The sequence below is a fragment of the Elgaria multicarinata genome, chromosome 5 (assembly GCF_023053635.1).
Source record: "Elgaria multicarinata webbii isolate HBS135686 ecotype San Diego chromosome 5, rElgMul1.1.pri, whole genome shotgun sequence".
Taxonomy (NCBI): Eukaryota; Metazoa; Chordata; class Lepidosauria; order Squamata; family Anguidae; genus Elgaria; species Elgaria multicarinata.
The window spans coordinates 131,070,648-131,094,262 of NC_086175.1; the positions used below are offsets into that span (position 1 = coordinate 131,070,648).

General features: G+C 46.7%; 1 protein-coding gene across 1 annotated transcript in view; it reads left to right on the forward strand.

Moving 5' to 3' along the window:
* The window catches only part of INTS4 (integrator complex subunit 4), a 50,014-nt gene that overhangs the window by 7,969 nt on the left and 18,430 nt on the right, over positions 1-23,615 (forward strand). Inside the window, exons 7-17 of the mRNA XM_063127308.1 lie at positions 1,089-1,177; positions 2,016-2,136; positions 5,161-5,232; positions 6,296-6,470; positions 8,095-8,300; positions 10,220-10,362; positions 11,665-11,780; positions 13,899-14,032; positions 17,905-18,062; positions 20,558-20,651; positions 23,420-23,500. Coding sequence (XP_062983378.1) covers positions 1,089-1,177; positions 2,016-2,136; positions 5,161-5,232; positions 6,296-6,470; positions 8,095-8,300; positions 10,220-10,362; positions 11,665-11,780; positions 13,899-14,032; positions 17,905-18,062; positions 20,558-20,651; positions 23,420-23,500 — 1,389 coding nt within the window. The remainder of the gene's footprint in view (positions 1-1,088; positions 1,178-2,015; positions 2,137-5,160; positions 5,233-6,295; positions 6,471-8,094; positions 8,301-10,219; positions 10,363-11,664; positions 11,781-13,898; positions 14,033-17,904; positions 18,063-20,557; positions 20,652-23,419; positions 23,501-23,615) is intronic.

Genomic DNA, 23,615 nt, shown 5'->3' on the forward strand with positions numbered 1-23,615 from the left:
TTAAGGATTTGAAGAGTGCTCTCGTGTCTCCCCTCAATCTTCTCTTCTCCAGGCTCAACATGCCCAGTTCTTTCAGTCTCTCTTCATAGGGCTTTGTTTCCAGACCCCTGATCATCCTGGTTGCTCAGCGATATCTGTTGCCAAATCCAGGTGTCTTATACTTAATCAAAACAAAACACGTGTCAATGTTCTCACCTCAATTGTATCACTTATTAATAATACTTATATAGTGCTGAATAAAATAAAACCCCTAAGCGGTATCTAAGTTTTCTACCAGATACATCAGCTCAGATTAATCCTCTGTAGGTCATTGGTCTATAAATATTAAGAAAATATAGACCAGTCTAAAGAACGTCTGTCTTTTTGTGACTTCCCCTACAATGGTGGCTTCATTTCCCTTCTCTCTTTGAGAGATCTTTTTGGAAACATAAGAAGAGCCCTGCTGGATCAGACGAAAGGTCCATCTAGTCCAGTACTCTATCCACACAGCTGTCAACCAGGGACCAACAAAGCAGGACATGGTGCAACAGCACCCTCCAACCCATGTTCCCCAGCAACTGGTGTACAAAGCCATACTGGAGGTAGCAGAGAGCCATCTGGACTAGTAGCCATTGATAGCCTTCTCCTGCAGGAATTTATCCAACCCCCTTTTAAAGCCATCCAACTTGGTGGCCAACACTACATCTTGGGGTAGGGAATTCCATCATTTTACTCTGCGCTGTGTGAAGAAGGCCTTCCTTTTATTTGTCCTGAATCTCCCACCCATCAGCTTCATGGGATGACCCAGTTTGATAAAATTAATGTTAGCCCAAGAGCAGCTTCCTGGAAAACTCCCTGCAAACTGAATGGTGAGTAAGGTGTTTCTCCGGACATCTTAAAGAACTTCTACAGCCTCGGGGACCATTACGGTTTGGACTTTAGAGAGCATCCTTTGTGGCAATTGGACATAAGAACTTAAGAAGAGCTTGTTCGTTTAGTGTGCATCCCATGAACTACAAACTTCTTAAAAGAGATGAAATGGTAGCATGAAATATAAATAGTATCAAAGGACTAGAGGTCAATTGTTTTCTGGAAACCTTCCATTTCAGGCTTGTAAACTCTTAACCGATGACTACGAACAGGTCCGCAGTGCTGCAGTTCAACTCACGTGGGTCGTCAGTCAGCTTTATCCAGAAAGGTATGTAACAAGATAGCAGGTAGCCCCAAAGGAAGATGCAGCGGTGGGGAATGGATTTCTGGAGGCTGCCAACATCCCTAAAAGGAATGTGTGTATGTGAAATTCTTACTATCTAGGCTGCCAAGGATGTGCTTATGACCACATTTCGGTCTCTCTGCTTGGGATGAACAGATCAGTTTTAAAATCTCTTCACTGGCTGCTGATTAGTTTCCGGGCGAAGTATAAAGTGTTGGACCTTTAAAGCCCTACATGGTTTCGGTCCAGGCTACCTGCGGGATCGTCTTCTCCTGTACAATCTGCCCCACACACTCAGGTCCTCTGGGAAAAACTTCCTTCAGCCAGCCAAGACTAGGCTGACAGGTATTACCCAGAGGAACTTTTCCTCTGCTGCTCCCAGATTGTAGAATGGCCTGCTGGAGGAGATTCATCAACTTAACAGTCTTTTAGCATTTAAGAAAGCTATAAAGACTGATCTCTTCCGGCAGGCCTATCCAGTGGAATTTTAGGATGCTTTTAGTACGTTTTTAGTATGTTTTTGGGAAGTTTTAATAATGTATTCTGTGTTTTGATTAATATTTTATGTATTTTATACTTGCTGTTGTTCCCCGCCCCGATCAGAATGGAGAGACGGGTTAGAAATATTATTATTGTTGTTGTTGTTATTGTTATTATCATCCCAAGCTCTGGTGCTCAGCTTACGGGTGCTACTGCATGATTTATTCGAGATGCTGGTGGTTTTTCTAATTAAGCACGGTACTGAAATTACATCAAATGAAGGCCTTGTTTGCATCCCGGCTACAATGCATTGATATATCTCCCCCCGCCTCCCCCACTTCAGCATTGTCCCAATCCCTTCCTCCAACGAAGAAATCCGCCTAGTGGATGATGCGTTTGGAAAGATTTGTCACATGGTCAGTGACGGGTCGTGGGTCGTGAGAGTCCAAGCAGCTAAACTACTGGTAAGTTCCCTTCTTCGTATGCTGTTAGGAAGGAGGGTGTATTACAGGGGTGGGCAACTTGTGGCCCTCCAGATATTTTGGCCTGCAACTCCCATCAGGCCTCAGCCTAAGCTACGCTGACCAGGGCTGATGGGACTTGTAGGCCGAAACATAAGGAGGTCCACAAGTTGATTTAACAGGTGTCCCAGCTGGAACGTGAAATGCAAGTGGGTTATATGTCGTCCTCTCGATTTATCTTTGACTTGCTTCCATATGAAAAAGTCAGAGGGCTGGATGGGGACCCTTGGAAGAAGCAGAGAAGCAATGGTAGAATCATGGAATAGTAGAGTTGGAAGGGGTCTACAAGGCCATCAAGTCTGACCCCCTGCTCAGTGCAGGAATCCACATCAAAGCAACCCTGACAGATGGTTGTCCAGCTGCCTCTTGAATGCCTCTAGTGTGGGAGAGCCTACAACCTCTCTAGGTAACTGATTCCATTGTCGTACTGCTCTAACAGTTGGGAAGTTTTTCCTAATGTCCAGCCGGAATCTGGCTTCCTGTAACTTGAGCCCGTTATTCCGTGTCCTGCACTCTGGGAGGATCGAGAAGAGATCCTGGCCCTCCTCTGTGTGACAACCTTTTAAGGATTTGAAGAGTGCTATCATGTCTCCCCTCAATCTTCTCTTCTCCAGTCTAATCATGTTGTTTCAGTCTCTATGAAAAGGGGTTCTTGTTTATTGGGTCATGGTGATGACGCCACCAATTGTATTCCTGGGGAACCCACCCGAGTCCTAGTAATTGGAGCTTCTAAGCCTAAACATCTTTATTCCAAGAAGGCTTTCCTTAATATGCAGCCTTGAATCTCTGTTTTTGCTTCTTTCAAATTTTTTTTTAACTGTTTTGTTCGGTTGTTATTTTCATTTTATCTTGTACACCGCTCCGAAATTTTTCAATGGGAAGCGGTATATAAATATTCTGAATAAATAAAATAAATAAATAATGGTTGCATCTGCAGTGACCTTAGCACTCACTCAGGTTGTACTTCACAGTGACTCTACAGAACCCGAATCTGAAAACGTTTGCAGTCTGCCGTTTTATTTATTTATTCCATTTCTCTACTGCCCGGTAGCCGAAGCTCTCTGGGTGGCTCACAGCAATGAAAGCAGTGGAATCGCCACTTTCTCTCTCGTTTCAGCATCGGCTGCAAATCTACCTCCACCACAACCCCCCTGGCATGCTAAAAAGGGTCCCCGTTACAGTATAGGTTCTATTTCCCAGCTTTGGCGTGTTTTTTCCTCCCGTTCTAAAAAGGCTGAAATGCCCGTCCTTAGTTACTGGCAGTAAGAGCTGTAAGCTAAATTAGGCTGGTCTTTTGGTCCCTCCCCTTTTGCTCCCCCATCACTGGAATGTGAACTTCTCTTTGTGCCACTGCCTAATAAATCCAAAAGCTTCTTCCCGATGCCACCATTCCGTTGAGATTCTCCGTTCCTCCTGTCTAACTGGTCCTGGGTGCAGGACAGCTAACATTTGAGAGAATGCTACCTTGGAGGTCCTGGATTTCGACTTCCTACCCAGTGGAGGCTGGTGGCTCCGATTTCGGTGGAGCTACGATTCCATTCTGGGTTGCAGTCAGGACAAGCCATAACTCTAAAGGACCTATCCAAAGTATCAAAGCTATTTTGGGATGGGGTTCCAGACCTTGGATAGCTTCTTTAGAGTTCTGGCTGGTTCTGACTGAAACCGAGAAAGGATCCGCAGCCCCACCGAAATCTGAGCCACCAGCTTCCACTGTTCCTACCCTACATTTTGTAACCTGCATTTTGCACCACGTCTCTGCCTTGTCCCATTTCATTGTGCACCCTGGCTGCTGATGCCTTGCCAGCACTAGGTACCAGCTTATCTAGATAAAGTGTAACATTTATTTATTTTATTTATTACTGCATTTTTCCCTCCAATGAACCCAAGGCAGTGTACATCCTCCTCCTCTCCATGTTATCCTCACAACAACAGCCCTGTGAGGTAGGTTGAGGTGAGAGTTTTTGACTGGCCCAAAGTCCCCCAGTGGGTTTCCATGGCTGAGTGGGGACAAGAACCTGGATCTCCCAACTCCCAGTCCAACAGCTTAGCCACTACACCACACATCCTCTACCTTTGTGCCAGGCAGGGCTTTTACCTTACCTGTGCTGTGTGTTTAAAATGCCAATGATTTTCTGAACCATTATGACAGTTAAAAGATTGATATTATTAAGTTGGAATGATAAATGTTCACCACCCATAAAGCAGTGGGCTGAGAATTTAACAACGCTGTCAATTCAAGAAGGACGCAGACAAGCTGGAGCGTGTTCAGAGGAGGGCAACCAGGATGATCATGGGTCTGGAAACAAAGAGAGACTGAAAGAACTGGGCATATTTAGCCTGGAGAAGAGAAGATTGAGGGGAGACATGATAGCACTCTTCAAATACTTCAAAGGTTGTCACACAGAGGAGGGATCCTCCCAGAGTGCAGGACATGGAATAACGGTCTCAAGTTAAAGGAAGCCAGATTCCAGCTGGACATCAGGAAAAACTTCCTGACTGTTAGAGCAGTACGACAATGGAATCAGTTGCCTGGTGAGGTTGTGGGCTCTCCCACGCTAGAGGCCTTCAAGAGGCAGCTGGACAACCATCTGCCAGGGATGCTTTAGGGTGGATCCCTGCATTGAGCAGGGGATTGGACTCGATGGCCTTGTAGGCCCCTTCCAACTCTGCTATTCTATGATTCTATGAATATTTGAACGGGTGGTATATAGTCGCCACTTGCGAGTGAATAAATACATGGATATTTGGTCGGCTTTCCTTGAAACCTATGCATAACTCTTTCCCCTTTTTTTAATGAATGGTGCATCTGATGAAAAAAAACTGATATTTCTATGAATGTAATGCCTGTTCTTCCCCCTTGCCCCATGATTTGTTTTCTGTTCTGTTTTGTTAAATTCACAATAAAAAGTAAACATTCAGAACTACTTTGTTGCTAACTTGCTTCTCCCCTTTCCCCTTTTGTTCCAGGGATCTATGCAGCAAGTTAGTTCTCATTTCTTAGAACAGACCCTGGATAAGAAGCTGATGTCGGACCTGAGGGTACGGAAACCTGTTCTCGTTTTTGTCTCTGCATTTGTGTCCTAATCCTGGCAGGCCCAGAGTTGCTCAACAGGTTTCTTTGTGATGGCCTTCTTCCTCAGGCGTATTCTCCTTGTTGCCTACAAAGGCTGAACAAAGCAACTGCACATTCAGATATCGGGGGCTTCCAACTGCCGGAAAGCCAGCTTCCGGAAGCTGTCTTCCTGGTGGTTGGATGCCCATGAAATCTGAAGCTGTTGTAATCTTGGGCTAAACCACCCTGAGCCAATTCCGGTTTCATTGGAGAAGAATGACCTAGAATCATAGATCATATAATAGCAGAGTTGGAAGGGGCCTACAAGGCCATCGAGTCCAACCCCCTGCTCGATGCAGGAATCCACCCTAAAGCATCCCTGACAGAGGGTTGTCCAGCTGCCTCTTGAAGGCCTCTAGTGTGGGAGAGCCCACAACCTCCCTAGGTAACTGGTTCCCTTGCCGTACTGCTCTAACAGTCAGGAAGTTTTTCCTGATGTCCAGCCAGAATCTGGCTTCCCGTAACTTCAGCCTGTTATTCTGTGTCCTGCACTCTGGGAGGATCGAGAAGAAATCCTGGCCCTCCTCTGTGATAAATAAAATATAATAAATAAATATATTCTAGGTTTTCAAACCAGTCTATAGGAATTAGTAGCTCACAGAAATGTTTACTAGCTTTCTCAGACATAGCTTATGTAGGGAATCCATGGAGACAAAGTATTGCCTTAAGTCAAGTTTATGTGCTTGGTTGCCTGGAGGAGATCCTTGTTCGCTCCAGGCGATTGGCTGTTTACAAGCCTGTTGCGATTGCAGGATTTGGAACTAGAAATTCCAGAAGAAGGAGATCAGTCAGAAAGGGTCAGCTCATGCACCCCAGTGCATTGACCAGTTAAACGGTTGAACTGCCCAGGGAGCTTCGGCTGTTGGGCGGTGTAAAAATGCAACAAATAAATAAGCAAATTAAATAAATAAATAAATAAATCGTTTTTTGAAAGATGTTTTCTTTTTATGCCACGCCTGCCATGTAACTCTCATCTGTTAACTTCTGCAGCGGAAACGCACAGCCCACGAACGGGCCAAAGAGCTTTTCAGCTCCGGCGAGTTCTCAAGCGGCAGAAAATGGGGGGATGATGCTCCCAAAGAAGAAATCGACACTGGAGCCGTGAATTTAATTGAATCGGGAGCCTGCGGGGCATTTGTTCATGGCCTGGAAGACGAGATGTATGGTGAGTGGAGACCCTGTTGCCGAGGGGGTAAAATCCGGCTGTGCCCTAGCATTAGCGCCTGAGCAACTAACAGGCACTAGTTCTATTGTGCAAGCGTTGGTTTACGCTAGTGCAACACCGTGAGAGCTGGCATTGAAAACGCCAATGCATTATACGTGGGGCTGCCTTTGAAAACGGTCTGGAAGCTTCAGCTGGTACAAAACAGGGCAGCCCGTTTATTAACAGGGACTGGCCGACGAGATCACATCACGCCAGTCCTTTTACAACTTCATTGGCTGCCAGTCCAGGTCCGGGCCCGATTCAAAGTGCTGGTATTGACATTTAAAGCCCTAAACAGTTTGGGGCCAGGTTATCTGAAGGAACACCTCCTCCCCTTCTCCGTGAGCCCCTGCCAAAGGAAGTGAGGCAGGTGGCTACTAGGAGGAGGGCTTTCTCCGCTGTGGCACCCCGGTTGTGGAATGAGCTCCCCAGAGAGGTCCGCCTTGCGCCTACACTGTACTCCTTTCGTCGCCAGCTGAAGACCTTTTTATTCTCTCAGTATTTTAACACTTAATTTTAACTTCAATTTAAATTTTACTGTTCTCACTCTGTATTTTAATCTTATGTCAATTTTGCTGCGTGGTTTTATCCTAGTTGTGCTTTTTATACTGTATTTTGTAATTGCGCTTTTAACTTGTTGGTTGTTTTATTGTGGTTTTAATTTTTGTGAACCGCCCAGAGAGCTCCGGCTATTGGGCGGTATAAAAATGTAATAAATGAAATAAATAAATAAATTGAGTAGGACGCATGGTGCTTAATTCCCTTTTGAGGGCTGTCATCTGCTCAAAACGTTTTTAGTTGATTTGGTCAACGGCCTTTTATTAGACGGATTGACTTGTAGATTGCATTTAAATAAATTTGCATATTACCAAGGAAGGAAGTGCATAATTGGTTGAGACTGGCAATTTTAATAAAGACACCCTACCGGTCCTTCCTGGAAAGAGAAGGCCGCATCAATCTTTTCTTTTCTTTTCTTTCTTTCTTTCTTTCTTTCTTTCTTTCTTTCTTTATTGCATTTCTATACTGCCCAATAGCTCTCTGGGCGGTTCACAAAAATTAAAACCATTCAAAGTATAAAACAACAGTATAAAACCATAATATAAAATATAATATAAAAGCTCAACCAGATAAAAACAGCAGCAATGCAAAATTACAAATTTAAAACACCAAGTTCAAATTTATTTATAGACTGTTAAAATGCTGGGAGAATAAAAAGGTCTTCACCTAGTATCTAAAAGCATATAATGTAGGTGCCAAGCGAACCTCCTTAGAGAGCTCATTCCACAGCCGGGGTGCCACAGCAGAGAAGGCCCTGCTCCTGGTAGCCACCTGCCTCACTTCCTTTGGTAGGGGCTCGCGGAAAAGGACCCCTGAGGATGACTTTGTTTCTTTGTTTCCTAGTCCGGTAGCTCCCCAGGATCAAAATAGCTTACAAAAATAAATAATGACGGGTGACCTGACCTCATAACCTCTCCAAATTAAAATTTCCCTTTCCTGATTCTGAAGTAGGGGCAGCAATATAGGGTGAAATACATGGTTCTGACATTGCATTGCTCCTTCCTCTCTCGCTCTCCTGGCTCTGCAGAGGTTCGGATCGCCGCCGTTGAGGCGCTCTGCATGTTGGCCCAGTCCTCGCCCTCTTTTGCGGAGAAATGCCTCGACTTCCTGGTCGACATGTTCAACGACGAGATCGAAGAAGTGAGGCTGCAGTCGATTCACACCATGAGGAAGATTTCCAACAACATCACCCTCCGAGAGGATCAACTGGACACCGTCCTCGGTGTCTTGGAGGCAAGATCTCCCTCGCTTACCCAAATCAAATCAAATTGTTATTTATTACGGTCGCAGACCAGCAAAATCAACACCAAAACGTGCAAAGGATAGATTAAAAAAAGTGACATATAAACAAAATACAGCTTAGCGAGTTACTTTTCTCAGAAGGATTGCAGTGTTATTTTTCTAATTCGCTTATCCTATTTTTTTCAGTCCTCCTTGGCGCGATCACCAGCTTCATAGCACGATCGCCAGTTGGCAATCGCACCGGGACGCCGGAACAGAGGATGTATGTGTACGCGACAGGGCCATCACCTTCTCCTCCATCGCCTAAAGCGATGGAGGAGAAGGCGATGGCCCTGTCGCGTACACATACATCCTCTGTTCCTGGGCCATCAGAAGCTGCATCACAACCAGTCTCTCTGAAGTTAACGCGTCCTGGGAAAGGGCTTTCCATTCTCCTTGAAAGGACAATTGTCTTGCTGAGTTTGCATAGTTTGCCTAGGGGAAAGTTCCTAGAGATTAGACTCCCTTCAGGTGGGAAGGGATATGTATTGCTTGAATAAAGCTTTGTGGATTACTTAGCAGGCCTCGTTATTGCCTCCCAAGAAGGCAGGAGGTTTTGAGAAACACAATAACAGGACCGTTTCCCATTGCCCTGCTACTCGACCAGCTGTCATAGAATCATAGAATAGCAGAGTTGGAAGGGGCCTACAAGGCCATCGAGTCCAACCCCCTGCTCAATGCAGGAATCCACCCTAAAGCATCCCTGACAGACGGTTGTCCAGCTGCCTCTTGAAGGCCTCTAGTGTGGGAGAGCCCACAACCTCCCTGGGTAACTGGTTCCATTGTCGTACTGCTCTAACAGTTGGGAAGTTTTTCCTAATGTCCAGCTGGAATCTGGCTTCCTTTAACTTGAGCCCGTTATTCCGTGTCCTGCAGTTTGGGAGGATCGAGAAGAGATCCTGGCCCTCCTCTGTGTCGACCCGCACTTATTTGATTTCCGAAGTATATATTTTTGAATATTTCAATCTTCCAAAAGATCAAATAGTTGCTACTTTGATCAACCCACAAACATTTTTTTCTTTAGGAAAAAACAAGTTTTTGAATAAAAGGCCTCCACATGAGGCTTTTTCTGAAGCACATGTTTGTAAAGATGAGCACAATTGTTCATGTCAAATGGGGCCTTTCTTTTTGTCTGTCTGTTTTCTCTCCCATCCTTCCTCCAAAGAGCTCAGGGCTTCCCTCCCTTTTTCCTGCCAACAACCCTGCGAGGTAGGCTGAGAGATAGCGACTGGCCTGAGTGGGGATTTGAACTCAGGTTGTCCTAGTTCTGAAAGAACTGAAAGAACTGGGCCTGTTTAGCCTGGCGAAGAGAAGATTGAGGGGAGACATAATAGCACTCTTCAAATACTTAAAAAGTTGTCACACAGAGGAGGGCCAGGATCTCTTCTCGATCCTCCCAGAGTGCAGGACATGGAATAACGGGCTCAAGTTACAGGAAGCCAGATTCCAGCTGGACATCAGGAAAAACTTCCTGATGCATAAAGAGAGGTCCAGACTATTCGGCCAAAGGCCTGCCGGAACAAAAAAGTTTTTGCCTGCCTTCGGAAGCTTAGCAAGGAAGGAGACAGTCTAGCTTACCTGGGAAGAGAGCTCCAGAGCCCTGGGACAGCCACCGAAAAGGCCCTCTCCTGCAATTCCACAATCCACTAGAGCTCACATAGTTTTGATATTCTAGGTTAGGAACATGTGGTCCCCCATATTTGGGCTACAGTTCCCATCATCCCTGGCCAAGCTTGCTGGGGCTGATGTGAACTGTAGTCCAACAACATCTGGAGGGCCCCAGGTCCTCCACTTCCATCCTAGGTCTATGACCGTAAATCGTGGATCATCTTTGCCCACCAACCATTTGAGCTTTTTGTGTGTTGGTTTAGGATTCCTCCAGAGACATTCGGGAAGCTCTCCACGAACTGCTGTGTTGCACCAACGTCTCAACGAAAGAAGGCATCCACCTTGCCCTGGTTGAGCTCCTGAAAAACCTCACCAAGTACCCTACGGACAGGGATTCTATCTGGAAGTAAGTGTGGGTCCATAGGGAATCATCATGGCTGAAAGCCGCTTTTCCCAACCTGGTGCCTTCCAGATGCTGGCTGGGGGATGTTGGGAGTTGTAGTCCAACACATCTGGAGGTCACCAGGCTGGGGACAGCGGGCCTGGGATTTTACATATTTTGCGGCTGTGAGTTTGGGGGCTTTTTTTCTGTCTATACATGCATAAGGTTACACCCTAAATAACTGGCCCAAAGTCACCCAATGAGCATCATGGCTGAGTGGTGAGTTGAATCTGCGTCGCTGCAGTCCTAGTTCAACTCTCTAACCACTACACCACACAGCCTCTCTAGGACTGGTTTCCATCCTGACCCTTAATTCTTAAATCAATAAAGAGAATGTTCTAGGACAGTGGTTCTCAACCTTCCTAATGCCGCGACCCTTTAATACAGTTCCTCATGTTGTGGTGACCCCCAACCACAAAATTATTTTCGTTCTTCTCTACACGATCCATTGTCATGGGATGGTTTGCTAATGAAAATAATACATAACAATAGCTTTAATACAAAAGATGATACATGACATAGTTCAGTCAATACAGTTTCCTAAGACCATCGGAAATATGTGTTTTCCAATGGTCTTAGGCGACCCCTGTGAAAGGGTCGTTTGACCCCCAAAGGGGTCCCGACCCACAGGTTGAGAACCGCTGTTCTAGGAGGACTAATTTTTTTTAAAAAAAAACCCTGCCTGGATCAAAACACGTTTTTCAGACAGCTTGGTCACTTTTTGTAACGTCCTTTTTACTTCGAGCAACTCCTGATTTATTGATTAATAACCACATTTGTATCCACCCCGCCTCCGCTTTTGAGCCAGACACTCTACAATGCAATATTAAATACCGTACGTACAGTTTTAAAACCAAATCCAGTTTAAAAAAAATATCAATCTAATTGTTGTTGGAGTTTTTTTAAAGAAAATTCAGGCTCCAAATTCACATTCCAAATATTTATGTTTAAGGCAATCATTTCCTAGTGTCGGGGACCATAAAGAGCGTGGCTTAAAATCACGAGCGCCTCACAATGTCATTTACCTGGTTAGTTTTGAGATTGTCTGCTGTTTTTCTGCTTGGGTTATTGTGAAAGAGGCTCTCTGCAGCTTTTACTCGCTCACCGCTTTAAATCGATATTGTTTTTAAAATCGATATTGTTTTTATGCTTTTGATGGTTTTAAATTTTTGTATATCAGTTTTTAATGTTCATTGCTTTAACTTTTGTAGGCTATTGGGCGGTACATAAATGTAACAAAATAAATAAATAATCTGTGCATTGCAGGTGCTTAAAGTTCCTGGGAGGCAGGCATCCCACTCTGGTCCTTCCACTTGTTCCTGAACTGCTGGGAACCCATCCTTTCTTTGACACCCCGGAACCTGACATGGACGACCCAGCCTGTATCCTCTTTCCACCCTGGCCTCGGTATTTTCTGAATAATGTTCAGGTTGAGTCTGGACATCACAGCAAACCATAGTTAAAGAGCTAGCAAGCCAGATTCGGAAACCGTGGATTGAAATTGAGTTTGCAAACCATCATTTGCGCTACTTAAAGTGTGGTGCAACAGCTGAAGTGGTGAACCATACGGACGTCTGTTGCTCTACCTCCGGTGTCCACTCTACTTCAAGACTGGAGTGCTGAGGAGACAGAAAAGTGGGAGCAGAAAGACAGCTTCGAACCACGGTTTGCTTGACGCGTGTCTGAAAAACCAAACTGTAGTTTGGGTTCTAGTGTAAACCATGGTTTGGTAGCATACCTGAATTGAGCCTCTACAGCAGTGGAGGTCAGTAGCAGTGGCAAAAAAAACCCCACAACCCATTGCTTTGCTGACAAAATTCAGTGGCAAATTGCTGTGGAGACCCCAAAGCACCAAATTTAGCTCCTTTTCAAAATATGGCCCTTTTGAGTCTCTATAGCAGATTGCTACCAGGGGTCAGTGAGGTTTTTGTTTGTTCTTTGCCACTACAAAATCTAGAGTATTGCGTCCAGTTCTGGGCTCCACAATTCAAGAAGGACACAGACAAGCTGGAGCGTGTTCAGAGGAGGGCAACCAGGATGATCAGGGGTCTGGAAACAAAGCCCTATGAGGAGAGACTGAAAGAACTGGGCATGTTTAGCCTGGAGAAGAGAAGATTGAGGGGAGACATGATAGCACTCTTCAAATACTTAAAAGGTTGTCACACAGAGGAGGGCCAGGATCTCTTCTCGATCCTCCCAGAGTGCAGGACACGGAATAACGGGCTCAAGTTAAAGGAAGCCAGATTCCAGCTGGACATCAGGAAAAACTTCCTGACTGTTAGAGCAGTACGACAATGGAATCAGTTGCCTGGTGAGGTTGTGGGCTCTCCCACACTAGAGGCCTTCAAGAGGCAGCTGGACAACCATCTGTCAGGGATGCTTTAGGGTGGATTCCTGCATTGAGCAGGGGGTTGGACTCGATGGCCTTGCAGGCCCCTTCCAACTCTGCTATTCTATGATTCTATGAAAATTTGGCTGGGTAGTGGCAGGAGGAGTGTGTGCCCACGCCCCCATGGGAGTTTTGGGGCTGGAAGTTGGCCCTTGGACTGCCCAGTTGCCCACCCCTGCTCTATAGGATGTTCGCTTGCACATCCTCATAAGGACATAAGAAGGGCAGTGCTGGATCAGACCAAGGGTCCATCCAGTCCAGCACCCTTTTCACACAGTGGCCAACCAGCTGTCGACCAGGGACCAACAAAGCAGGTCATGTTGCAACAGCACCCTCCCACCCATGTTCCCCAGCAACTGGTGCACACAGGCTTACTGCCTCGAATACTGGAGATAGCACACAACCATCAGGGCTAGTAGCCATTGAGAGCCTTCTCCCCCAGGAATTGATCCAAACCTCTTTTAAAGCCATCCAAATGGGTGGCCGTTACTGGCAGCTGGACAGCCATCTGTCAGGGATGCTTTAAGGTAGATTCCTGCACTGAGCAGGGGGTTGGACTTGATGCTCTTATAGGCCCCATCTGACCCTACTATTCTATGACATGATTCTATGACATCTTGTGGGATTGAGTTCCATAATTTATGTGCTGTGTGAAGAAGTCCGTCCTTTCATTTGTCTTGAATCTCCCACCAATCAGCTTCATGGAATGACCCCGTTGGGTTCTAGTATTTTGAGAGAGGGAGAAAAAATGTCTCCCTGTCCACATTCTCTACACCAGGCATAGTTCTGTACACCTCTGTCATGTCTCCCCTCAAAACTCCAAAGTGCTACCCAGTATCTTATGCCCTCTAATGTTTTGTATTCGTATTTAGAGTTTGCTTGGGACCGTTTGAACAAAGGTCTTTTCCGCGTTACTTTTTACAGATTGCTAATTCCTTACGGCTTTGTTTATTAGATGTCTTTGTGGCCTGCATTCGATCATCGTTGCTTAAGACCTGTGAGCTTTATTTCTGCAGTCACTACCAGGAGCTTTTCTCTTTACATACAGACGTTCCTTCGGTCACTTTAGAATCTAGGATCCTAGTTTCCCCTTAACCTGCAGCGCAAACAGATATTGCGGTCTTGGTTCTCATTTTCAACGCTGCCAAAACCTGCCCGACGATGCCGGCGCTGTTCTCGGACCACACCTTTAGGCACTACGCTTACCTGCGCGACAGCCTCTCTCACCTGGTCCCTCCCTTGAGAGTAAGTTGGGTGTTGATGTTGGCGTAACTGTTTGTGGGTGCAACCTCTTTGAATTATAGGCAGCTCTGGTTTGTATTTCTTCTCCAGTCTTGAAGAATGAATTAGGCATTTATTTATTTATTTATTTATTTATTACATTTTTATACCGCCCAATAGCCGAAGCTCTCTGGGCGGTTCACAAAAATTAAAGCCATAATAAAACAACCGACATGTTAAAAGCACAATTACAAAATACAGTATAAAAAGCACAACCAGGATAAAACCATGCAGCAAAATTGATATAAGATTAAAATACAGAGTTAAAACAGTAAGATTTAAATTTAAGTTAAAATTAAGTGTTAAAATACTGAGAGAATAAAAAGGTCTTCAGCTGGTGACGAAAGCAGTACAGTGTAGGCGCCAGGCGGACCTCTCTGGGGAGCTCATTCCACAACCGGGGTACCACAGCGGAGAAGGCCCTCCTTCTAGTAGCCACCTGCCCACTTCCTTTGGCAGGGGCTCACGGAGAAGGGCCCCTGTAGATGAACTTAAGGTCCGGGCAGGTACATATGGGAGGAGGAGTTCCTTCAAATAACCTGGCCCCAAACCGTTTAGGGCTTTAAATGACAATACCAGCACTTTGAATCGGTCCTGGACCTGGACTGGCAGCCAATAAAGTTGTAAAAGGACTGGTGTAATGTGAATTCGCCAGCATGACGATTACCAGTCAAGGTCCCAATAGCTATGTAACGTTTGGTAGTAAAATAGCAATATCGGTGTAGCATGAGGGTTCTCCAACCTTTTGGGCTGGTGTGCACCATTGGGAATTTTGAGAGTGTCATGGGCACTCGCACAAAATGGCTGCCATGAGGCGGGGTAAAGAGGGGTGCCCTCACCCCTGGCAGTGTAGGCAAGGACAAACAATTACCCAAGTAGGCTGCCACCACCCCCTACGTCCACCTCTGCCTGAACCAGGAGACTCTTAGAACTTACAGGACATTCCAGGGCTTTTAGAAATAAGGGTCCAAGCCGGCGCCCTCTATTTCGAGTCCTAGGCCTGAAACAGGAGGCTCTGAATTTAGTACTGAGTAGGGTGACCCTATGAAAAAGAGGAGAGGCCTCCTGTATCTTTAAGTGATGCGTAGAAACCCGGTTGTGGAACGAGCTCCCCAGAGAGGTCCGCCTGGCGCCTACACTGTACTGCTTTCGTCGCCAGCTGAAGACCTTTTTATTCACTCAGTATTTTAACACTTAATTTTAACTTAAATTTAAATTTTACTGTTTTAACTCTGTATTTTAATCTTATATCAACTTTGCTGTGTGGTTTTATCCTGGTTGCGCTTTTTATACTGTATTTCGTAATTGTGTTTTAACCTGTTGGGTGTTTTACTGTGGTTTTAATTTTTGTGAACTGCCCAGAGAGCTTCGGCTATTGGGCAGTATAAAAATGTAATAAATAAATAAATAAATAAATAAATAGAAAAGGGCAATTCAGCAGGTGTCATTTGTATGTAGGGTGACCCTATGAAAAGGAGGACGGGGCTCCTGTATTTTTAACAAGTTAAAGCTGCAGGTGCCCTGCCCTCTTTTAAATCTGATCACTCTAGTATAGCTCCTGCACTTTAACTGTTGTGATGAAGAGGGAATTTCACCAGGTTCCCCATATATACAAACGACACCTGCTGAAATTCCCTTTTCTATGCAGCTGTTAAAAATACAGGAGCCCTGTCCTCCTTTTCATAGGGTCACCCTAGTAGTGAGGCTTACTTGGAAGGAAGCACATGCGACCCTTGAAATAGAGGTTAAGTTTATTTACAAGTAGGAAAGGAGGGGAAAAGGAATAAAAGGCAGACAAGAACCAGAATACATTTGGAAACAATACTTTGGGCAAAAAGAAATAACGAAGTTACCCAAACCTGCCCCAGCCTGGGTCTTCAAACAGGGCAGGACCCCAAACTGTGGTTCTGAGAGTCACAAGTCAAAAGCAAGAGGAAGGGCGAAAACAGATGAATGAAGACAAAGGCCAGCGTTAACTCTCTTGCTTTATACCCACACGCCTTCGAGAAATGTGGGGAGAGCATCCTTAAGAACATCAGGAGAACAATACCGGGGCAGACCCAGGGTCCATCTAGTCCAGCACTCTGTTCACGCAGTGGCCAACCAGCTGACCAACAAAGCAGGACATGATGCAACACTCTCCCACCCATGTTCCTTAGCCAATCATTAGCTGGCTGAATAATTTCCTCAGGGTTTTGGGAAAGGAGAGGGATGAAGAGTTCTCATAGCAGCCCAGCTGAAATCATTCAGTCTAATTGGCAAGCGGCCCGCTCCGGCCTTGAGACTAAAACAGCATGAGATAATGGACCTAGGTGGTTTAATGGTTCAGGACCATCTCCATGAAATGAAGCTTTTACAAGCAGCTAAATCTCCAAAAGAAAAGGGATTTCTCAACAGGGTGGCTTGCCCTTTCACAAAATGGCTGTCGTGGTGGGCGTGGTCAGTCACAAAACACTAGGGTGGCCATATGAAAAGGAGGACAGGGCCACCTGATGGGCTTAGGAAAAAGGCTATTGCCTTCCTGGTTAGAAAAGAGGATGACAGAGGAGGCACGGCTTATTTCCGCATTGTTCTACCAATGATGGGATGCCATCCTCTTTATGTTGGTGAGCATCCACAGGGCCCAGTCTGCTTAAAGCGGGGGTGGGCAACTTGTTCTTTTTCCTGTCACATTCCCTTGTTGGTCATCTGTCAGGGGCCACCCTGAGGGCTGCTAGGGAAAGGACAAAATGCTCTTATCAAAGGTCTGAACTGATTGCACCAGAGGGCTTTTGAAATCATCATCATCATCATCTCTATACTGCCCCATGGCTGAAACTCTCTGAGCGGTTTACATAAGATTAAAACAAAAATGAGATACAAAATTTAAAACCGTAAAAATATACCATATACACAAAAACATACGTCTAAAAGCAACTGTAAACTATAAGCTGTCAGCCAAATCTAAAAGCAGGTCTGAGATTGGCGAAGCTCATCACATATTGCCAAATGCCTGGGAAAAGAGAGAAATCTTGACCTGGCACCAAAAAGATAGCAATGTTGGCACCAGGCAGGCCTCGTTGGGGAGATCATTCCATAATTGGGGAGGGGGGCCACCACAGAGAAGGCCCTCTCCCTCGTTGGCATCTTCCGAGCCTCCCTCGGAGTAGGCACCCAGAGGAGGACCTTAGATGTTGATACCGAGAGCTGCATACGGGCCTAAGGATGCAGGTTGCCCACCCTGGTCTTAAAAGAGATGAATGCTACTGTGTAGGGTGACCATATGAAAAGGAGGACAGGGCTTTTGTATCTTTAATGGTTGTATAGGAAAGGGAATTTCAGCCGGTGTCGTTTGCATGCATTCAGCACCTGGTGAAATTCCCTCCTTCATTACAACAGTTAAGGCTGCAGCAGCCCTGCCCTCATTTGTATTGGGTCACTCTAGTGTAGCTCCTGCAGCTTTAACTGTTTTGATGAAGCAGGAATTTCACCAGGTGCTGCACGCATACAAATGACCCCTGCTGAAATTCCTTTTTCTCTGGAATTGTTAAAGATACAGGAGCCCTGTCCTCCTTTTCATGTGGTCACCCTACTACTGTGGGTAGTCTTTATCAAGAGCCTTTAACTTCACTCTGGGGTAGTACTTTCAGAAAAGTAATCAAATGTCTTAGAGGTGTCTTGGTTTTGTTCTGCGTTTCCAATGGGAGGGGCCCCCTTCTTGATTCTGCCCTGGAGAAGAGTCACCAGAGGGTTGCATAGCAAAGGTGTGGACAGGAGACAGAAAATTCCAAGTTCAAAAGCACGCTGCGATCTGCTGAACCCGGCTCCTCATGCCCCCGCTTCTGTTTTGTGCCTAGTTGTCCGGGAAAAAGCTGATGTCCTCGCCGGCGTCCGACAGCCTCGCGCTCCAGGAAGACCCTTCCCAGGAGTTCCTGCAACAGAGCCTCGAAAGAGTTTTCAACCTTCAGCATCTTGACCCGCAGGGCGCTCAGGAGCTGCTTGAACTCACCATCCGGTAATTGTTTCAGAAAAACAAGGCGGGTGTGATGACCCTTTCCCAGTTTGGGACGCTCGCTGTGTTTCTGTGCGTGCTTCTTAGGTTCCAACTTCCCTTGGCCTTTAAATCTCACACTTGTTCAATGGGGCATCTAGCTATTCACCTCCCGTGTGGCTCCTTCAAGTTCTTGTTCTTTGCGCTGATGTAACTATTAACTCTGGTGCAGGGGGCAAAGTGACGCGGACCTCAGCTGTGCTGGGTCCTCTTGCTTCCTGTTTCCCCTACAACGGACAGGAAGTGGCTTCCTGGGGTGTTTATTGTACGATCGCACTGCCACATTCAACGAATGTTACAGCTGATCCAGACGACTCCGCCTTCCTGTGCTTTCCCAACATTTCTTCTGATTCCTTTCATAACAGAAAAAAACCCACCAAGTTAAGAAAGATGGAAGAGCTGCAAAATGCATTTTGATCAGTAGCACTCGGAGCCCGCCATCTGGAAACACCCCTACAGTTTTGGGGTTGTAGCCAATGCCTCCCCCTCCTGTCCAAATCATTCACCCTGTTCCCTTGTCCAAAAATAGATACGCAAAAGATCCAGCATGAATTCCATGCCCACCTGTGAAGACTTCCCTTTGTAAGGTTAGCTGCTGGAAGCCTTTTGCTAGCCAACCTGGAGGATTAGGGCCTGTAGTACAATATATTTTATTCCTTGACCCCAGCAAGTAGGGTGACCCTATGGAAAGGAGGACCAGGCTCCTGTATCTTTAACAGCTGCATAGAAAAGGGAATTTCAGCAGGTGTCATTTGTATATGGAGAACCTGGTGAAATTTTCTCTTCATCACCACAGTTAAAGCTGCAGGAGCTATACTAGAGTGACCGGATTTGAAAGAGGGCAGGGCTCCTGCAGCTTTAACTGTTGTGATGAAGAGGGAATTTCACCAGGTTCTCCATATATACAAATGACACCTGCTGAAATTCCCTTTTCAATACACCTGTTAAAGATACAGGAGCCCTGTCCTCCTTTTCATAGGGTCACCCTACCAGCAAGTTCTAACTTTTAGAGGCTGTAAGCCTCTTCATTGAGTTGGCCATTTTTCCTGTGTTTCTGCAGATGTTTGGCACATACATAGGGTGACCCTATGAAAAGGAGGACAGGGCTCCTGTATCTTTAACAGTTGTATGGAAAAGGGAATTTCAGCAGGTGTCATTTGTATGCATGCAGCACCTGGTGAAATTACCTCTTCCTCACAACAGTTAAAGCTGCAGGACCCCTTCCCTCTTTTGTATCTGGTCTCTCTAGTATAGCTCCTGCAGCTTTAACAGTTGCGTTAACTGGGGAATTTCAACAGGTGCTGAATGCATACAAATAACACCTGCTGAGATTCCCTTTTCTACACAACAGTAGGAGCCCTGTCCTCCTTTCCATAGGGTCACCCTACACATACAGAGCCTCTCAATGAAAAAGAAGCATGATCTCCTGTTCTTTCCAGGGGATGTTGACCAGAGGTGCTTCCAAGCAGAGGCCTTGTAGTGCTGCCAATGAACAGCCCTTGTACCTCTTAACAGGTTTTCTGCAGTAAGAGAAAAGACAGGATAAGTGGTGGGGAAACACAGGTTATGAGTTGGAGGGCAACGAGGGTGATCAGGGGTCTGGAAATGAAGCCTTATGAGGAGAGACTGAAAGAACTGGGCATGTTTAGCCTGGAGAAGAGAAGATTGAGGGGAGACATGATAGCACTCTTCAAATACTTGGAAGGTTGTCACACAGAGGAGGGCCAGGATCTCTTCTCGATCCTCCCAGAGTGCAGGACACGGAATAACGGGCTCAAGTTAAAGGAAGCCAGATTCTGGCTGGACATCAGGAAAAACCTCCTGACTGTTAGAGCAGTACGACAATGGAACCAGTTACCTAGGGAGGTTGTGGGCTCTCCCACACTGGAGGCCTTCAAGAGGCAGCTGGACAACCATCTGTCAGGGATGCTTTAGGGTGGATTCCTGCATTGAACAGGGGGTTGGACTCGATGGCCTTGTAGACCCTTCCAACTCTACTATTCTATGATTCTATGACAGCAATGTCTTAAAATTCTGTAAACACAGCAGGCTGGTGGCACCACAAAATCCTCGTCTGAAACCACCCAGACTTTCAATTGACTTCAACCTCTGATTCATCCCCGGGAACACATCAACGGTCCAAGTGTTGAGGGCGATTAACTCACAAACGCATATTGTAGGAACGTAGGAAGCTGGCTTAACCTGGTTCAGACCCTTGATCCATTGAGCCCAGTATTGTCGACACTGACTGGCAACAACTGCTCCCCAGGGTTTGCGACCCGGATCTTTTCCTGCCTTACCTGGAGAACGCCGGGGATCGAACCTGCGTGCAAAGCGGGTGCTTTACCATTGAGCCACGGCCCCTCCCTTTTCCACGTTTAACCTTCCCTCCGTAACAAAATGGTTCTTCTCTTCTCTCTCCGCTCCCCACCCCTCCCCGACCCTCCTCTCTGCTCAAGGGACCTCCAGAGGTTTGGAGAGCTCCAGTCCGACCTGGCTGGGATGGCCGACTTCTCTGCCGCGTACCTTCGATGCCAGCTGCTTCTCATTAAGGTGCGCCTCCCTCTGGACGTATACCTGGGCCTTGTTACTGCATTCCTGGCGCATGTTAGGGAGGGATGGCTCTCGCAGTGAGTGAGGAACGTGTCAACGGTTCAAAGCCAGTTAAGCTGGAACGTGCGTTTTGTGTGCTTCTTCCCCCACCCACCCCTCCAAAGGGGACGGCCCCCTCCGTTCTCTCGGTGTGAAATTGCCCATTTGTTACCTCCTAATGACAGCGCAGGAAGTCTGGGGCTCACAGAAAACAGATTAGGTAACCAGAATTACGGATTCGGAGCATTAGCTTAGGAGCTGGCTCAGCAGCTTCCGGAGCGACGGCAGCTGCTGGCTTTGCAGAAAAACCTCGCTCTCCCCCTCCGTGCTGCAAATTGGGTACGCGATCCGTAAAATTTGGTTTCGGAAATGTGGAGGTTAGTGGATGGAGTCGTCGGCGTGGCCTCGCCGCTGTTTGGGTCCCGCCGAGCGGAGCTGTCGCAGCGGGACAAGCCCCTGCGTGCCGCCTTGCCGGATCCAGGGCTGCCCCCGTTCGCTCCAGCGTTCGGGAGAACGCTCTGCTGACGTTAGAATTGCCCTGCAGGGGAATCAGAAGCCGCCTTTCCTGAGCGATGTGCTTAGCCGAACACAGAACGCCTTCCTCTCTTCGCCTTCAGTTTGCCTCTTTGTTGCTGCTACAATTATGGTGTCTGTTGTGTTGGTGTCCACCAAAATTCAATTGAGAATATATTAATTGAAGAGGAAGAAGAGGAAGGACCACCCTGCTGGGTCAGACCGAAAGGTCTCTGTCTCATCCAGAATCCTCTTGGTCAGCCCACGCGCCTTCAGGAAGCCCAGAGAGCTTCGGCTATTGGGCGGTATAAAAATGTAATAAATAAATAAGCCCAAAACCAAAGTGTCAAGGCATTTAGCCTCTTTCGTTTTGGTATTGGCCCCAAACCATTTATGGCTTTAAATAGGCTGACCATACGGAAAGGAGGACAGGGCTCCTGTATCTTTAACAGTTGCATAGAAAAGGGAATTTCAGCAGGAGTCATTTGTATATATGAGGAACGTGGTGAAATTCCGTCTTCATCAAAACAGTTAAAGCTGCAGGAGCTACACTAGAGTGACCAGATTTAAAAGAGGGCAGGGCACCTGCAGCTTTAACTGTTGTGACGAAGAGGGGATTTCACCAGGTTCTCCATATATACAAATGACACCTGCTGTAATTCCCTTTTCAATATAATTGTTAAAGATACAGGAGCCCTGTCCTCCTTTTCATATGGTCACCCTACTTTAAAGGTTGGTTTGTCTAGGGTGACCATACGAAAAGGAAGACAGGGCTCCGGTATCTTTAACAGTGGCATAGAAAAGGGAATTTCAGCAGGTGTCATTTGTATATATGAGGAACGTGGTGAAATTCCATCTTCATCAAAACAGTTAAAGCTGCAGAAGCTATACTAGAGTGACCAGATTTAAAAGAGGGCAGGGCTCCTGCAGCTTTAACTGTTGTGATGAAGAGGAAATTTCACCAGGTTCTCCATATATACAAATGACACCTGCTGAAATTTTCTTTTCAATACAGCAGGAGCCCTGTCGTCCTTTTCATATGGTCACCCTAGTTTGTCTGAAGGATTGAGTCATCCGATGTGTACCTGCCTGGCCCTTACCATTGTCTTCAGCGGCTCTCCTCCAGGTGTTGTCCCCCCACCATTTCAGCTGAGAGTGCCAGGTTGAGGAAGCAGCAGAGGTGGGCCGTATTTGCCCTGCATGTGGTCCGGGGGCCATGTTTGCCCTTTGGGCCACACCCTGCAGCCCCCATTTTTCAAAAGGAAATTCAGTGGCGAACTGCTCTGAAATGTTATCAGCGTTAAATGTAGCTTGTTTCCAAGCTAAATGTAACCTTTTTGGGACTCAGCAGCCACTATGCCTGGCACGTTGTTGCTTTTGTAGTTTAGGGACTGGAGGCTCATGTGGCCATGGGCCATGCATTGCCCAACTCTGGCATAAAGGAACCTCACAGCATCGGAAGCAAGGTGTACAGGATTACGCATGGTGTGGAGAATGGGGATAGGGAGACATTTTTCCCCCCTCTCTAGCACCCAGGGGGGTCATCCCATGAAGCTGATTGGTGGGAGATTCAGGACAAATAAAGGGAAGGACTTCTTGACACAGCGCAGAGTTAAATTATGGAATTCATTACCCCAAGGTGTAGAGATGGCCACCAATTTGGATGGCTTTAAAAGGGGGTTGGATAAATTCCTGGAGGCGAAGGCTATCCATGGCTACTAGCCCTGATGGTTGTGTGTTATCTCCAGTATCTGAGGTAGTAAGCCTTGCACCAGTTGCTGGGGAACATGGGTGGGAGGGTGCTGTTGCACCATGTCCTGCTTGTTCATCCTTGGCCAATGGCTGGCTGGTCGGCCCCTGTGTGAACAGAGTACTGGACTAGATGGACCCTTGGTCTGATCCAGCATCAGGGCACTTCTTAAGTTCTTAAGATGCCTCTGAATACTTGGCGACAGAAAACAATGATGAGGGAGGGCTATTTCCCTCGTGCGCTGCTTATGGGCTACCCTGAGGCCTCCGGCGGGGCGCCGTGGACAAGCAGGATGGAATAGGCCCTTCCCTTGCCTGGATCTACAGGGCTACTCTTAAACATTCTGCAGTTGACGGTGGAAACAGAAGCCTTTTCTCCGCGCCCTTGGCCATAACGTCCCAGAGGAGCGTTCCTTTCTCTTTCGTGCTGCACGTCTTCTCAGTCGTGGCCGGGTGTTCTTTTGCAGGCTCTCCAGGAGAAGCTGTGGAACGTGGCAGCCCCCCTATACTTGAAGCAGAACGCGCTGGCCTTGGCTGCGGCGAAACAGGTAACGCCGGGGAGGACGGGCGACGGGAGAAAACCACGCTTTGACGTGAGGCGACGCTCTCTGAACTGGAGCGGGCAGCCGGGTTTGCTTCCCCTCCATTACGTGCCGCTGGCCG